We start from the raw sequence: 15,820 nt of genomic DNA, 5'->3' as shown, positions 1-15,820 counted from the left end.
AAGTCCCAGTCCACCCAGTGTTCTGTGTTTCTAGAACATGTGACTCAGCACAGCCGCATGAGTCTGCCTCTTGCGGGTCCTGCTCCCTTCCTGACTCAGGCCCGACATCCATCAGGAGTATCAGTGCTGGAGCTTTGCTTCTCTAAACAAGGGCTTTTCCTGGTGTGTGTACAGAAAGCTTCGCTAATTATACTTTATGAAAAGCTTAGAATTTGGAACTATAATTAAAGACTATACAGATGATCCAGAGCAGGGGTCACCAAACTACAGCCTGTGTGAGCCAAACCCAGCCTTCCACTTGTTCTTTTAAAATAAAATTTTGTCAGAACATGGCCCATTGTGTCAGATTGTCTATGGTGCTTGTGGCACCACATGGCAGAGCTGAGAGCGAAAGAGACCCTGTGGTCCACAGAGTTGGCAAGATTCACTACCTGGCCTCTCAGAGAAAAGGTCTGCTGTGCCTGATCCAGGGTGAAGTTCACCAATATGTCCACACACTCCTCCATAAACACTCATGTTTGAGGATACGCCTTCCAAAATATTATAATACTGACCACACGTAAATGATACAGAAGACCTTGGTGATATGTGGAGAGCTCCTTTAGACTTTTTATCCTTTTAGACTAAGACTTTGTATCTTTAGTCTTAAAATTCACAGCTTTTGAACTCAAAATGATACCAATGGAAAGCTCACCACAGATGCTTTCCTTGGGATTCTGCAGTAAAATTCAAGCTGCTAAGTATTTTTCAGACTCTACTCATTATGAGAGCAAACAGCTGCCTCTCTGAATTCCATAACACATTTTTCTTTGAAAATTCTGGGTGTGCTGCCCTTATTTTGTTTCAGAATTTGGGAAGAGGGAACATATTTCCACATACCACCTTACAAATGGGAAAACATGTGCCTTTAAAAAAATGCTTGCTTTTTTTTTCAGGATCATATTTAGAGGAGGGGAGGAGGGTCAGGATTTCTCTCTCTGCCCTATCCAGCACTCTATCAGACAATTAAGGCAAACCTGCAGCATGAGAAGCCCCCCAGTACTCAAGGGATAATGACAGAGAGCATATTTACAGTAACAAAAGGCCATGGCACCACTCACTGCACCGAGCGCAGTGCTGGCCAGATGCTGTGAGAGATAACTATACACACTTAGTCCTGTTACACAGACGCATCTTTGCTCATGTGATATTTTAAGTTTTTCCCCAATCAGTAAAATGGAAAACAAGAAAAGAAAAACCCCCTGCTTTCCAAGCTGCAAATGTTATAGTCATCATTTCAGTAAATCTGAGATTAAAAAAACAAACAGCAAAACCCCAAACCATTCAAGCTAGTCTTTCACTTGTTAGAGGTTTCTGGCATAAAGGACTATGTAAAAAAAGACCCACAGTGTGGCTGAAATCACTGAGAAAGGCCAATAGTTTCCTCTTCTTCAACAACTTGAACCAAGAGCTGCTGCCTCTCGTTGCTGGCAAGACCCCTACGGCAGCAACTCCGCAGTCCTGATGTGACAGGAGTCCTCGAAACCCTGCTCAGTCTCTCCCGTTTCTGCCTCCGCATCAGAAAGGGTCACAGGAAGCTGAGATGCCCTCGATACCCACCGTAGGGTGTCCCACTGCCACTCTCGCCTCCACTGCCTGCAGCCTGCTGCTGCCCCTGCAGTGGTGTGCTGCTTGGCTGCTCCTGGCAGACATAGATGGTTAAGCGGGGCCTAACCGACCTGTAAGCAGAAGATGCCACTCATGAGTCGGGGAGACAAAGCTGCCTCACCACATGAACAAATGATAACTACAGGAATCTAAGTTCTATTTCCTTATGAGAACTTTACAATGTTATTTTATTATACAAAATAATTTACTAATAAAAATATAAAAACACACACCTCACACCAACTATCACAGGTGGTCTAATCTGATGATCCAGACTCTAAACCATTGAGATGGTCTGTCAGATGCTGGTAAATTTAAGTTTCAAGATTAAGTCAGCAATTTAAAATCAGTTAAGATTCAATTTTAATGGAATTCTCATACCACAAGTCTAGAAATAGCAATGATAGTAAATGGATCTTAAAAGCCAGCACAGTTTACGGTTCTATCATTTTAATTCACAATGAGAAGTTTACATTTTTAATAACTGTTTAGTAGTAGTCAAACGACCTTGAAAACCATAGATTCTGTATAGCTCACCTAAATGAGAAGTTTGTTTTCTTGGCAACAAACCCAGTCGTCTTCAAGAAATCAGTACTGCCCATGTGCATTTCTACCAGTCTTACAGTCTACCTCTGCCCTCATCAGTGCCTGCATCATATCTGGGCCTGCCCTGAAGGTGTACACAAAACAGTCTTCTTGTGAGCGCGATGCTGCCGATGCTCGACAGCGCACACAGGCACACGCCAACCCAGCGTGGAAACACATTCTGCCCAAATTCCCCACGCGAAGAAAGGTACATTCTTATTTCAAGCACACAGTTCCTTTTAAACACAGTATTTTACCTTGACTTCAGTGAATTATAGAGCCGAATTCCATCGGCTGCACCACATATTTGTACTAAATCCTCCTTTGTCAGTTTTAATAAGTCGGCACCTGGAGAACAGCAGAAAGATTCTTCTCAAAGAAATGGAAAAGAACTAGCAGGACTGGCTACTTTATGGCATTTGTCTTCACACAGTTAACTGTCCTTCAAAACCGTCACAGGTTTCCTGAGTATACACATATACATGAGCAACACACGAACACACACACACTCTCTGTCCCACAGAGCCAAAAAAAATGCTGGCTCTTCCATGTCCTAAATCAAGAAGGAGCTTAGAAGCCCAGAGGCTGGTGAGGCAGATCAATGGGGGGGCCCTATACAGGAGTTCCCCACCTACCTTATTTTGGCTGGGTGGTGGATGTGTGGATAAACGTGATTCTGACCCCAGATAATCAACCTTAAGATCACTCAGACCAATCTTGTATTACAAAAAAAGGAAATGGAAGTCCAGAGTTTGGGGGACTTGCTCCAAGTCACACAAGTCAGCAGCAGAGCCAGGACTAGGCCTCTTTATATGGCAACACACAGTGAAAAGTCAAACATTCTGGAACATAACTCTGTCACAGCAGCCAGTTTCAGGACAAAAGCATGGCAAAGAATTGCATATTATACCTTAAGATTTCTCCCACAAATAGTTGGTAAATGTAAATGGCATGATATTTAGGATTTGCTTTAAAATACAGCAGAAAAGGGGGAGAGGGTAGAGAGCTGGCCTGACCAAAGGCTGATGATTTTTGAAGCTGCGGATGGTTTCATCGGGGTTCATCATACTCCTCTCTCTACTTTTTATGTTTGATGGGTCCATAATCTTTTGTTTCTCTCTTTTATTAACACTCAAGATGTAGTTTAATTGGGAGAATTAAGATACTCTCTGGGATTGAGCCATGACTTTCACAGGATAAATATCCACCTACATATGTAACAAGATAATAGGGTTACCTTTCTGTTTTTGAGGGCCTGAATGTGAGAGCCTAATAACTTTCTAGGCCTGAATGTGAGAGCCTAATAACTTTCTAATTTATAAAAGAAATAAAGACCAAAGAAGCACATCTCCCACAAGGCACAAGCATTGATGGCGTGGTTTTATGCAAGCCAAGTAAGCAAGGACAGGCTCCCTCTCACCTCTCTACCAGGGCATACTGCACACACCTCTGAAAACAGGGTTCACAGCAGTGCCCAGAGGTGTGTGTAAACATCCTTAACCCGTCCACAGAACTGGACAGATACTTATGTGTACAACTCTTTCTGAAATGTGAATGCCCAAGAGGCTCAGGTCAAGGAGCCTAACTCTCCTCCTCACCTTTCTATTGTTGGGAAGCTCACAGGGTAAGGAAAAGGCAGGAGGCCAAGCCACGAGATCAATGCTCACAGTGAAAAGGGCTCAGAACTCTCCAGACCAAAACATGTATCTACCTCATATAATAGGCGTAACCTGGGACTGCCCCCAGTTCCAACTGCCAGAGCTTTCTGTATGTGCTATGCTCTGCATCTGTCTTCCCCATGAGGGTTCAATATGTGTGTCTGCCCCCCAACTGAAATTTCTTAATTTCCAGTTTGTCACAGATAAAGGCTTTTACTCAGTCATATAAAAATGTGGCTACCAGCTAGCACACAACTTTCACTGGCTACTTTAGAGACAAAGAGCAACACAGGGAATGACTAATCATTGCACAAGCCCTGCAATAAATGGCTGACGTAATAGGACACCACGTTCTTTGTGAAATCAAGCTCTCCTCTAGGCCGGGTGTGTGCACACGCACGTTCTTAAAAGGCTCAAGCTGTGTTTTTATAGCCCCATTTCACTGTGGCCCAGCACTGCTCAAGACGTGTTTGGCCAGAACACGTTGGTAAGTGTTCTGTAGGAAAAGGGTCCCTGGGCCAAATACATTTGGGAAATGCTGCCCTTGCCCCTCCTGGCATTATCTATTACTGTCCCTCTAGACAGGTTCCCTATATACCTCCTAGAGAAGCAATGCTTGGTCCCTTTAAAAATTCCATCTAAATACTCCCTTAGCTTACTATACAAGAAGAAATTCACACTTTACAAACCATACCTGAGGATATTCGTACCATGTAGTACTATACTGCAATAAAGAGGAGCAAACTATGGATACACACAACTATCTGGATGGACTCAATGGCAGTATGCTGAGTGAGAAAATCTCAAAAGGTCACCTATTATATGCTGCCATTCATATAAGGCCCAGGGTTCGCAGGTTTGGATGCCGGGCATGGACCTACACACCGCTTATCAAGCCGTGCTTTGGCAGCATCCCACATAAAACAGAGGAAGATTGGCACAGATGTTAGCTCAGCGACAATCTTCCTCAAGCAAAAAGAGGAAGATTGGTAACAGATGTTAGCTCAAGGCCAATTTTCCTCACCAAAAAGAAAGAAAGAAAGAAAGAAAATTGCAAAGAACTACATACACTTATACACAAATGAGGGCACATACAACTGGTGAAATGGTAGATTATACTGAGTCAGTTTCCTGGTTTTGAGGGTGCACAAGTGGTGTGCAAGATGTTACCATTGGGGGAAACTGGGCAATAGGTACACAGGACTTCCCTGTACACATTTTGGCAACTGTTTATGAATCTATAACTATTTCGAAATTTTTTTTTAAATTAAAGTTAATAAAAGCACAGAAATAAGTAAACCATACAGGCATGTGCATACACACAGACATACCTGAAAAATTGGAAAACAGTCTTGTATAGGAAGAGAATCTATTTTTGAGCAGCCATTGTTGTGTTTCCTGGATTGTGGCTGAAGGCTGAAGTTTCTATTAACAAAGAAAATGAATATAAATAGAAGAAACTCTTCAAACTTAAAAAAATAATCCAACTCACTGGCATGTTATAAAGAACACTCAAACAGAACACAGAAATCCTCCAAGTTTAAAGTCAGCAGCATAGGTCTGACACTCAGCGCCCCAAACAACGACTCAAGCCCTGTCATCAAAGGCTTAAACATGCAGAACTTTGAAAGCATCTGATAGTTTCAGGAAAAAGATACTTACTTCACTAGAGGCCTGTGAAACTCCATCTCCCTGATGATTTGGGGAAGAAGAATTGCTGGAGAGAAGGAAAGCAAGGATGATTATGATACATATATTTTTTTTAAGACCCTAAAGGCTATTAAACTACATAAATTTAAAATAATACTGTGGGACAGAACAATGTAAATTTGCAACAAGAATATTGGTACAACTGGTCAGGGAGTAAATTTGATGATAAGGTTAAGACACAGAAGACAGTTTCTTAATTTGTGCTGCCTCCTTCTCCGTCTGTTCTAGTAAGAAATTCAAGATTTATGAAACACAAGGGTTCTAATTATCTCCAAGAGTGCCAGGAAAATGGAGGATACTGATTCATTTTAGTTAGGAAAAAAATATGAGAAATCAAATAAGATAAACAGTTGAAAATAACTGCAAAAAATCTACTTTAAGAAAATAATGAGCTACAAGAAATGGTATAATGATCCTAAGCCAAGGTAGAAAATGATATCCCTTTAATACATTTATCCGCGATTAAAGAGGGTGGAATTCAAGAGAATAAAAGAAAGAAACTGCACCACTATCCTAGTGGTTTCTAAGGTAAAATGAAAATGAAAAACAATTCCATAGGAATGTGACCACCTTCCTAGTCCTGAGCTCTGACCCTTCTTAGTACTTATAACCTCAATTCCTTAGGTTTATTATTCTGTTTACCAACTGTCTCCACCCACCAGAACTTAAGCTCCTTCACACAGGGATTTGTCTGTCACTTACATATCACAGCACCCATAACAGTGGAGGGCACACAGTGGGCTCTCAGGAAATATCAGGTCAATTAGTGACTACGTGAATTCACAGCTCCAGTGTAAAATCATAATCATTTGTTAGGATTATTCAGACCAGACTGACTGTGAAACTAGAAGAGTTCCCCTACATGGTAGCATGCTGGGCTCCTTCTCTCCCCAGTGTCTTTGAATCTATGAGTATTTTTCTACTCTTCAAGCATAGTAACCTAGATGAAAATAAGCTGCCTTCTTAGTCTGTCCATCTCCTCAGGGACAGACCCTGTTATGGTCTGAATGTTTGTGTTCCCTCAAAAATCACTCTCTGAAACCTTGCCCTCAAGGTGCTATATAGCATTAGGAGGTGGGGCCTTTGGGAGGTAATTGGCATTAAATGAGGACATTAAGTGTGGAGCCCCCATGAATAGGATTAGTGGCTTTATAAGAGTCATCAGAGAGTCGGCTTCGTCTGCTCTGCTCTCCACCATGTGAGGACACAAGTCAGCAGTCTCCAACCTAGAAGAGAATGCTCACCAGAACCTGACCCTGCTGGCACCCTGATCTCAGACTTCCAGCCTCCAGAACGGTGAGAATAAATTTCTATTGTTTATAAGCTACCCAGTCTGTGGTATTTTGTTATAGCAGCCCAAGCAGACTAAGACCGACCCTGTCAGCAGGACCAGAGTAGAAACAAGATGTGACCTACGCCACATTAGTTCTTCAGCAAAGCCCGGGGACAGAAAGCTCCGCAGTGGCACCACGGCAGCCTCTTCGGACGCCTGAGACGCCTCTCCTGCTGCTGCCTGGAGCTCATGAGATTCTCAGTTGCCACTCAGGGCCAGATAATAGATAAACAAAGTCCACCATTCCCATTTCTAAAACCACAGTAAATCTTTAGAAACTGAAAGCCCTTCAAGTTTAAAGACTTAATTTTTAAAAAATAGTGTGTCTGTTGGGAGGGAGAAGAAATAGGGCAGAAAATAACTCTGATATGGTGAGCATTAAAGACAAATGCACTTTATAATAAATGCAATCTAACATATTCAAGTCTCGGTATCACCGTAATAACTCCCTGTCCTCTATTCATGAACCTAATTAATGCTGTGTTTATCTCACAAAGACTATATCTTGAAAATGCCCCCTCTTCTACCATTTCCGTAGTTGTGAATGTGTGAAAAATAAGGGGCTAGGAAAGGCTAGTGGGTGAACAAAAGATAACTTTCCTCTGAAAATGAGGTACAGGCTACTTCCTATCACTATATACTTTAGATAGTAAAAAAAAAAAAAAAAAAAAAGGGGGGGTGGGTGCTGAAAATTGAGAGAAATGGAAAGAAAGGAGCATGAGCATGAATCCGCCTCGGGCACACAATTACACACACCAGATACCTGTCTGGGACACTGCAAGTGCTCTGCTGTGGAGAGGTGAAAGTGGGCGCTGTGGAAGGACTGCTATTCACATAGGCTGTGGGGGTATCGGGCCACGGAGAACACTAAGGATAGAAACAAAAATAAATTAATGATATGCTTATAAAGTAGGTGGAAGAAATATTCTTGTAATTCACTCTCTAGTCTGGCCAAAAGCAAGACTAAAACACAAGACACCTGACACTCATCAAGCAACCTCACAGAAACATCAAATCTTCTGTGCGGCAAGGAAAAATTTTACCTGCTGTATGCGTCTAGATACTGATTAATCTTAGGGAAGACCTGAAGTGATGATAGCAGCAAAAGTTTATAAAGGCATCTTAAATATATACTTATGTACAGTTTGCTTTCGAGAACTTTCACCTCCCTCTTTCTCAATTCCCCAACAGGTGCCTATCAAGGTTTAAGAACAGCAGAGGCAAGAAAGGATTCATAAGCAACATATGACACGGCAGGGTGACCAGGACAGTGGCTGTGTCCTACCTGGCGCTCCTTTTGCCCTTTTCCCCAAGGAGCAGCCTCACCAGTCTCTATTTGCTTCCTTGATTGCTCTGAGCTTCCCAAGTAAGATGAGACAGACCTAGCATCAAAATACATCAACTGTGTATGGTACTGCCCATACCTATCTACATGTTTATTATTTTATATTTCCTGGAAGGCACTTGGTGAACTTAAAATATTTTTCAGCCCTCGGCACAATTCTGACCAAAAATAGAGCAAAGATACAAAGACACATTGACTGTAAATTAGGAGAGCTGAAAAACCTGCTGAGCAGGCTAGGGTGGTCTCAAGGAGAGGTCTTCAAACGGAGGTGTGGAGGGACTCCATACCACTCCACAGGTATTCTTTCTAAAACAAATCTGCCTCAGAAAGCCCTCGGTTTCAAGAGTTCCCCTTTATAATCAATCTTCTTCCATTTTACGCAAAAAAGACATCGTATCTCCCCATGGCCATGGGGTAGAAGGCTCTGCCAGAAACTAAGAAAAGGCCACTCAAAGTTATCAGGATAGATACTAAGAAAGTACCTGACTCTCAAAACACTCTTCTGTACGTCAGGTGGTTTCAATTCTTTGCCTTCAAAAAACTTCAGGAGGACCTATTGTCAGCTGACACGTAAGTGAAATAATCTCCTAGATCATACAAAAATAGATCACTGGGATTTGGGGCAGATAACTCAAAAGGAGTTCCAAGACCTGAATGAGACTGCTGAAAGAAAAGTAAATGTCTCTAACCAAAGTTTCTCTTATCTATAAAAAAAACCTGGAATTTAACTATGTTCTATGTTCTGTTCTGTCTCATCATTCAAGATGCATTTCCAATAACATTTCTGTTTTTATATTTAACAATTATTCATCAAAATTTGTAGGATTTGTTGTTTTATAAGTGGTACAATAATGATGTTTTAAATTTCTCAACTGACTTAGAATTATGGTCAAAGGAATTTTAAAATGAAATTTCAATTAATATAAGTTCATTGTAAAGAAGTAATTAGGGTGATCATTAAAAGGTTTTCAGGCATAAAAGTATGTCATATTAGCATAAAATTGTTTAAGGGGAATGGAAGAGAAAACGAGATCAAGAAGGAAGAGCACAGTAAAATTCGGACGTCACTAAAGAGCTTAATCTCGGACTTTTTACATGAATGATGGTGGGTGTCACCACTGCCAGGGCATTTAAATTCCACAGGATACTCTTCAAAAAGTAATGTAATAGTTTTATCTTAAATTGTAAATATAAATATTCACTATGCCAGAAAATTGTCTCCTTTGCATCTATTTAAATTTATATGAAAACTTTCAGATTTCAACCGAAAAATGTGTAAGGGAGGATATTCTTTTTCAAAATTCTTTTGAGTGTAAGTGTCAAGACCACTTCTTGTGTGAAGGAGCTGAGACTGAAGCACCCTGAGGGCAGAAACCAAATCTCTCCAATGGTTACACGAGCTTAAAACAACATGTCTGACACCTGTAAGAAGCATGAATACAAAGAACATAAAACAGAAATCCCAGAATCTTAACATTGTTTACAACTACCCATTATGTATCCCCTCAAAAATGGGGAAAATGACTGCAGACTTATTGTTTCAACTACTGTCAACTTTCAAAAAAGAAATCTAATCTGGCTGGATAGCACTGCTAAACTTATTGCATGGCATACCGATTTCACTATAAATGACATTTTATACAACAATACTCATTCTTTTTAAAGTAGGGTCTTTGTTTTCTTTCTATCTTAAAAAGTAGTATGTCCTCAGCATATGCAGTTTGAGGAACCCAAGACACAGTGAGCCAATTGATAATAACTTACAGGCGTCACATGCTCACGGTCATCTCTACTACCTGGAAGATTTTCCTGTTACACCGTCCTCCCCAGATACAAAATATTACAACGTAACATAACACACAAATCTAAATAGTAAAAACCTTTTAAAATTAAGTCTCTTGGGGCCGGCCTGGTGGCGCAGCAGTTAAGTTCGCACATTCCGCTTCTCAGCGGCCCGGGGTTTGCTGGTTCGGATCCCGGGTGCAGACATGGCACCACTTGGCAAAAGCCATGCTGTGGTAGGCGTCCCACGTATAAAGTAGAGGAAGGTGGGCACGGATGTTAGCTCAGGGCCAGGCTTCCTCAGAAAAAAGAGGAGGATTGGCAGTAGTTAGCTCAGGGCTAATCTTCCTCCAAAAAAAAAATTTAATTAAATTAAGTCTCCCCAAATTTCTTTGGTAATTACTGCCAGCTGTTTGAGGAAATGAAGCCATCAAGAAGCTTCAAGTTATAACGGCAGACTAAAAGGCAGAGACATCAAATTTACTGAAACTCCATAAACACACCTATTTTACTATTACATCTAGATGCATTTAGCAGTAGAAAAGGGCTGTTAATAGTCGACATCTAAAACTTGCCCAATAAATATCAGACTCAATTCACCAAACACTAAAAACTAGCGTTCAGTGAAAACCGGTCCTGTTGGGAGGCCTCTACTTTTAGAAAATAATGGATTCCAAGTTCTTAAATGGCCAGGTTGAAGGAAACACCAAGACCTGCCTGCCTGTGTTTTACAGGTTTCTCTTGCTGTCTCAACCCAGGAGGATAAAAAAGGCATAGCTGGGAATATTTTCAGTGTTTCTTCTACCTTGTCACTCTTGCCTGTCTTTAGAAGCAAGCAGTGGCAAGGTGCCTACGTTTCTGAAGACAATCTGTTAATTCATTAAGGTTTAGCAATACCTGGCCTGGACTCGTACGGTCATGGTTTTGGTATACAGTGAACAAAGTCCCTCCCCTTGTAGGTTAGAAAACAATGACCCCTCTTACACTGCAGAAATTGGCAGTCCTGATTTGACCCAATAAAAAAGAGCTCAGGAGTACCCGAAGGGTTTTGCTGTGCAGCAGCTCTTAGGAACCAAGAGTACTGCCTCTCTATTCAGTGTGGGACCATTTCACACAGCACCTTTGAACTTGAACAGGTAAGTCTGGACATCCCTTTCTACTGAAAGCCAATTGTAACTATCCAAGAACGATAAGAAATGCTGGCCTTCCTTCGTAGGCACTTGAAGAAATACATAAAATGCTGCGGACTTTATTTTTTAAGGGATTAATCTGTACCTTGCTTTTTTAAAACAGGTTTCCAAGAGGAGCTCTAACCACCCCCAGAAGTATCTTAACCAAACCAAATGCAGCCCGGGGCAGCAAACAAGCACACTAGGAAGATGTGAAATCCCAGGCCAGTGAACTGCTGATGTTTTGCATACTTTAGACTTAAGAATCATTAATAATTTACCAACATTTCTACCATCTTCAGAGTAGCTTTGGGCTGTAACAGATTTATGAATTATCAGAACTCGCTCCTTTTAATTAGTTGGTTAACAAGAGAAGAAAAGTGATTTATCAGTCTCCCCAAAAAAGTTTACTAAGAACCATTTGTGAGTCTTCAGCTGGGAAATCAGAAGAGAAATAAAAACATAAAATTGAGGGGCAGGCATTTTGGGGAAGGAGTATACAGTTGTTCCATACAACCTTGATTTCAGTCCAAAAAGCCCAGTTAAAGAAAATGCAACATGTGTGCTCCCCATTCACTCAGATGAGTATCTTTTCAGTTTTATGCATAAAGAAGCATTAACAATATTTTCAATCAATGCTTTAATTTGGAAATGAGGTTCCTGTGATAGTACTTCTGAGTTTCACAGTCTACAGATAATTACAGATACATGTATAAGAGTGAAAATTCCATTTCTGTCACCTTGATAGGACAAACACTTCAATGATGAATAGAGTAGCCATTAATACATATGATGACAGTTATTTAAAAAAAATTATTTAATGCTCTGTCTTTACATTTACCGCAGGTATATAGCTGATCTAAGTTTATATAACAGGATCATCCTTTGTGGATTGTTAGATGAAAAGTTGTGTCATAAAATAAAGATTTGCTAAACCTAGGCTGACAAAGCTCATATTCAACCAAAAACCCCGTTAAGTGCAGGTTGGGGGAACCAGGTGAGAGTGTAGCAAGCTGCACTATTCTGGCCTGAAGCATAAGGTCACAATGCAGGTGCCAAGAGGAAACACTAACACCGTCAAAGATTTTCTTCCTACTAGTGCTGCCAAACAGGCTTTTAAAAGCACAGACAGACACACATTCTTATACTACATGCAGGGAAGTGTGACACAAAGTATACTGCATACATTAATGTCATGCTTGCTGCCATCATTTCTTGAAATAGCCATGAAATTTTCTTATCAGTTATACACATGAGAAAGCAAAACCTTTTTTAATTACACAAAAATGATAATTATTTTACTAAAGAAAGTATTTCAATTAATTTCAGTGCTCGTGAAGGAAGTGTGTGTACGAAGGAGGGAGAGGGAGGGAGGAAGGGAAGGAGACAGAGAGGGAACATATTTCTCAGTGTCGTTTTTCCCTCCAAAACCACCCAATATGGTCAACTTTGTTTTAAAGTGTTAGATTTAGGAAATTTTCCTCAGTGAGGAACAAACAGAAAGCAGGAAGTCTAAACAAAAGCAAATTAAATCAAGACAAGGACATCCGAAACAAATTTGGCTTTACTTTTCGGTGGAAGTTGGTCCTATATCTAACACTGCACAAGGTTTCTTGCACAATGAAAAGAGAAGCAGAAGTCCCTTACACTGCCTCGCTTTGCCAGAGAATCACCGTAGTCTGCTGGCAAAGTCCGCTTGCTGGACTTTTTCTGCTCATGTTCAACTGCATCTTCAATTATAGGCTCAAGCCTCATCTGGACAAACACCAAAGATTGGGATCAATGTCTTTTCATTATACAAAGAAAGATCTAATACCCTGCTTTACGTCTCTGCTGTCCACTTAAACAAATGCACGACTAGCAGGATTCAAAATTAAAGAAAATGCAAAACCCCAGCAGTGACAAAAATAGGACATTCTAGGCCCCGACTTAATCTCTTGCCAACTTCAAGGTTTTTAAGGTCTTTTTCTGAGACCTGATTGGGATTTCAGCATCTTCATTCAAGATCCCACCCAGGAAACCATTAAAATCCCCAAATTTAAATAAAATATTTTCCCCACAAATTTCACAAAGAACATTGTCAGTCTACCACCCAATCTTCCCCAACCCCTTTGTAGCAAAACTCATCCTTAGAGATACTGCTAATATGCAAACCTCTGCTTCTCTTCAGAAGCCGACATGCCGCTCTGCATTACCTCTGTGAGGATCGTGGTATCATAGGACGGCTGATACTTTTCTTTTTCGTGAGCAGTTCTCTTCTCCATCTTCTCTCGGTCAGTTTTTTGTTTCCTGTCTGCACCTTTAGGCTTAAAAACAAAGTAGATTATTTCATCCATCAGGCTTCAGACAGACAACTTTATAAGCAAGACTGGGCCTTAATTACTGAAAGCCCGGTTTCCATCATTTACCTTAAAAACCTTGATTTGGCAGCTAGCTGAGTGTAGATGATCTGTATATTCTCCATTTTCATTCTGCTTAAAAGTGTCAACCTGGATCCTAAAAGGCACTCCCTTTTCACCTCCGTGCTTCCGTGGAGTAAACTCTGTGCTGATGCAGTGTACCTAGAAAACAAGTCAAGCTGAAATGGATTCAAAGTACCGCCCAGTGATTACCCTTCTACTTTGTTCCCTCTCAGATGTCCTGCTAGAGCTATAAAATTCAAGATCCTCTAAAACAAACTCCTACATATCAGCCAGATATCTGTCGTGAATTTCTCTGATTGTTTTGATATATGGCTTTCTTTTCACAAATCCAACTGAGCCTTTCTGAACATTTTGGGAATGAGCTCTTCCCCATCCAGTGCCTCTCCTCTAATTCAGGACTTGCTCCGAATACAGGGACAACAGTCCAGTCGTTTCCTGCGTCCTCCCCCTACCTCCACTCCGGACCTTGTGCTGCTCTCAGACCCAGCTCCTAAGCTGTGAATGTGGCTCAATCCACAGCAGTCCTCACCTCATCATTCTGAGCTTCCACTGTGTGCCCTCTGCCGCCATCACCCCAGTTCTAGCCAGTCAATCACCTTATTGTTGGTCCCACATACGTCAACTTGTGATGCTTTGCCCACTACTCATCCTACCTGTATCCATCTAAACTCTTCTGTCAACCCTTCAAAGTTCACTGAGGATCCTGAGGACAATACTCATCTTCCACCACTTCTGCCCCCTCTCCCAATACCACTACAGTGACAGCTTTAGGGTACCTCACAGGGTTAGCAACAAGACTTTGGTAATTTGTAAACTGCTACACAGTTCCTCTAATGGCTCAAGGTTAAAACTGATCTCTGCAGTATGACTGTGCACAACCTGAGACGTAAGGCTGACATTTACATTGCTTTCATTCTAGTCATTTCATATGTGACTAGTTACCCTGTTAGACAAACACTATGAAAAAATATTCAACCAATATGAACCATGTCCCTAGGGATTATGCGTGGATGGGGCATGATATTTGGTAGACCACAAAAATGCAAAACACTAAAGATTCTTTACAATTCACACAAACCAGAGGCAACTTAGGCTGGTCAACAATTAAGTAGTTTTCCTTTTCTACATAAAGATGACCTACTCAGTAGTTTTAATTCTATCACTTACAAATTTGAACATACTGGGTATTAGAATTACTGCTGATTTTATTTTACATATAATAATATTATATTTATGCTTTTAAAAAACTCATCTCTTAGAGACACAAACTGAATATTTATGGGTGAAATGAAATGCTTGGGAGTTGCTTTAAAATATTCTATCAATAAGTTAAAAAGGGAAAACTACTACTAACTGTTGAAGGCAGGTGACGGGTACACAGAGGAGTCATTATTGTTATTCTCTTACTTTTGTGGGGGTTTGAAAATTTCCATATAAGAATGTTTTTAAATAATGCTTAGAGAATCTTAAAACCGTACACTTTTTCAAACAATCCATTTAAATGGCTTTTGTTCAAGAAAAATGCATCTTATGAAAAATGGAAGACTTGATTATTGTTATTACCAGTGGTAAAAGTAATGCTTGAATAATGCTTTACATATCAGATTTCCTTTATATTTGTTAGTCTATAAATCACGGATTTAGTAGATTAACTCCAATTTAACAGTGCATATATTTTTTAAAAAGACATTACAAGACAGCTCACAAATAAGCATTTAAAGAAAAAGATATTGTGCATCACAAAAGATATTGTGCATCAAGAATGTAGTCTCATCCAAGGCCTTCTAAATAACTAAGCTAGTACGCTTCTAATAACGTAAAAATCCAAACCTGAATGAAAGCAGATGTGCGTTTTGCAGGGTCCCAAAGAAATTCAACCGCATTTAACTGGCTTGGATTTGTCCTTGTGTCAATTATTCCCACAGACATTGGAATATCTATATTTTAAAAAGAAGTTACATAGAAACTCATCCACTATAATTAAAAAGCTTACAACTTACTATAATTATGTTCTAATGAAATTATGATAGCTCCATGCTGAATTTTGTTCTCCAGTGTTCTCCACAGTCAACCACTTCAACATCAAAACCCACCTAATGCATATCATACTTTGTCCCACCATGGTTTCTATTTCATTTTACTAAGAATATGATAGATGGTGCCAATTG

The 15,820-nt window shown here is 40.4% G+C and overlaps 2 protein-coding genes across 6 annotated transcripts in view; one reads left to right on the top strand and one right to left on the bottom strand.

Annotated features, from left to right (window-relative positions):
* The window catches only part of FBXL2 (F-box and leucine rich repeat protein 2), a 123,077-nt gene extending 110,908 nt beyond the window's left edge, over positions 1-12,169 (top strand). Inside the window, exon 16 of the transcript XR_006517836.2 lies at positions 11,354-12,169. The gene's annotated coding sequence lies outside the window, so the exon portion shown is untranslated. The remainder of the gene's footprint in view (positions 1-11,353) is intronic.
* UBP1 (upstream binding protein 1) overlaps positions 1-15,820 on the bottom strand; it is a 53,203-nt gene that overhangs the window by 5,844 nt on the left and 31,539 nt on the right. For 2 of the 5 annotated variants that reach the window (XM_070492424.1, XM_014827549.3), the window contains 8 exons: positions 15,483-15,589; positions 13,638-13,790; positions 13,425-13,535; positions 7,697-7,800; positions 5,553-5,607; positions 5,222-5,315; positions 2,490-2,580; positions 1,600-1,718 (listed from right to left, as the gene is read on the bottom strand). In XM_070492424.1, coding sequence (XP_070348525.1) covers positions 1,600-1,718; positions 2,490-2,580; positions 5,222-5,315; positions 5,553-5,607; positions 7,697-7,800; positions 13,425-13,535; positions 13,638-13,790; positions 15,483-15,589 — 834 coding nt within the window. Of the gene's footprint in view, positions 1-1,599; positions 1,719-1,885; positions 1,953-2,184; positions 2,318-2,489; positions 2,581-5,221; positions 5,316-5,552; positions 5,608-7,696; positions 7,801-12,876; positions 12,985-13,424; positions 13,536-13,637; positions 13,791-15,482; positions 15,590-15,820 lie in introns of those variants that run through there. The other 3 variants (XR_011496276.1, XR_011496277.1, XM_044755186.2) reach the window with 3 other exon arrangements.

Source organism: Equus asinus, chromosome 21, assembly GCF_041296235.1.
Source record: "Equus asinus isolate D_3611 breed Donkey chromosome 21, EquAss-T2T_v2, whole genome shotgun sequence".
NCBI classification, from domain to species: Eukaryota; Metazoa; Chordata; class Mammalia; order Perissodactyla; family Equidae; genus Equus; species Equus asinus.
This window is presented reverse-complemented; position numbering and strand designations above follow the sequence as displayed.